This window comes from Volvox carteri, assembly GCF_000143455.1.
Source record: "Volvox carteri f. nagariensis unplaced genomic scaffold VOLCAscaffold_396, whole genome shotgun sequence".
In the NCBI taxonomy this organism is placed as follows: Eukaryota; Viridiplantae; Chlorophyta; class Chlorophyceae; order Chlamydomonadales; family Volvocaceae; genus Volvox; species Volvox carteri.
Genome location: NW_003307925.1, coordinates 1,378 through 2,786, shown reverse-complemented (window position 1 = coordinate 2,786; position 1,409 = coordinate 1,378). Strand labels below are relative to the sequence as shown.

The 1,409-nt window shown below is 56.1% G+C and overlaps 1 protein-coding gene across 1 annotated transcript in view; it reads left to right on the top strand.

Annotated features, from left to right (window-relative positions):
* VOLCADRAFT_101136 (uncharacterized protein) overlaps positions 1-1,409 on the top strand; it is a gene marked incomplete at both ends in the record, with an annotated part of 4,982 nt that overhangs the window by 2,813 nt on the left and 760 nt on the right. The window contains 4 exons of the mRNA XM_002959591.1: positions 133-209; positions 362-452; positions 559-631; positions 788-848. Of these exons, the coding sequence (XP_002959637.1) occupies positions 133-209; positions 362-452; positions 559-631; positions 788-848 (302 nt within the window). The remainder of the gene's footprint in view (positions 1-132; positions 210-361; positions 453-558; positions 632-787; positions 849-1,409) is intronic.

Here is a 1,409-nt window from a genome sequence, read left to right as displayed (position 1 = left end):
AGGCGCCTTAGCACGGCATCGTGCACGGTAAGTCTGGGCCGCAAGCTTAGGATTTAACTGCTGTTCGCGCTTAAATGCAACCGTTAGTCGTTGGAATCCGCATGTTTAACCGTGTCATCTTTACTTGTGCAGGGTCTCCTCTCCGCAGAGTTTGTGTTTGAAGCTCTGAAGGACTGCGCGGCCTCAGCTCTAACGAGGCTGCGACGTACGTGAGGCGCCTTAGCACGGTATCGTGCACGGTAAGTCTGGGCCGCAAGCTTAGGGTTTTAACTGCTGTTCGCGCTTAAATGCAACCGTTAGTCGTTGGAATCTGCATGTTTAACCGTGTCATCTGTACTTGTGCAGGGTCTCCTCTCCGCAGAGTTTGTGTTCGAAGCTCTGAAGGACTGCGCGGCCTCAGCTCTAACGAGGCTGCGACGTACGTGAGGCGCCTTAGCACGGTATCGTGCACGGTAAGTCTGGGCCGCAAGCTTAGGGTTTTAACTGCTGTTCGCACTTAAATGCAACCGTTAGTCGTTGGAATCCGCATGTTTAACCGTGTCATCTTTACTTGTGCAGGGTCTCCTCTCCGCAGAGTTTGTGTTTGAAGCTCTGAAGGACTGCGCGGCCTCAGCCCTAACGAGGCTGCGACGTACGTGAGGCGCCTTAGCACGGTATCGTGCACGGTAAGTCTGGGCCGCAAGCTTAGGGTTTTAACTGCTGTTCGCACTTAAATGCAACCGTTAGTCGTTGGAATCCGCATGTTTAACCGTGTCATCTTTACTTGTGCAGGGTCTCCTCTCCGCAGAGTTTGTGTTTGAAGCTCTGAAGGACTGCGCGGCCTCAGCTCTAACGAGGCTGCGACGTACGTGAGGCGCCTTAGCACGGGGGGCATGGCCTGGCATGATGCGGTTCGGGGGACATGGTCTGGCATAATGCGGTTTGGGGGGCATGGCCTGGCATGATGTGATTGGGGGGCATGGCCTGGCATGATGCGGTTCGGGCGGCATGGCCTGGCAAAATGCGGTTTGGGGGGCATGGCCTGGCATGATGCGGTTCGGGGGGCATGGCCTGGCATGATGCGGTTCGGGCGGCATGGCCTGGCAAAATGCGGTTTGGGGGGCATGGCCTGGCATGATGCGGTTCGGGGGGCATGGCCTGGCATGATGCGGTTCGGGCGGCATGGCCTGGCAAAATGCGGTTTGGGGGGCATGGCCTGGCATGATGCGGTTCGGGGGGCATGGCCTGGCATGATGCGGTTCGGGGGGTTTCGTTTGTGTGTGTGAGCAGACTTGCAGACTTTGTCATTAGTGCAACTCATGCATCAGGATGCTGCTGTTTTTGCTGCTCTAATTACCGAGCCTTGTCAATCTTGTAACACAAAGACGAACTTCTGCACTCATCCCTTCGACTCGCATACTTTGCACTTC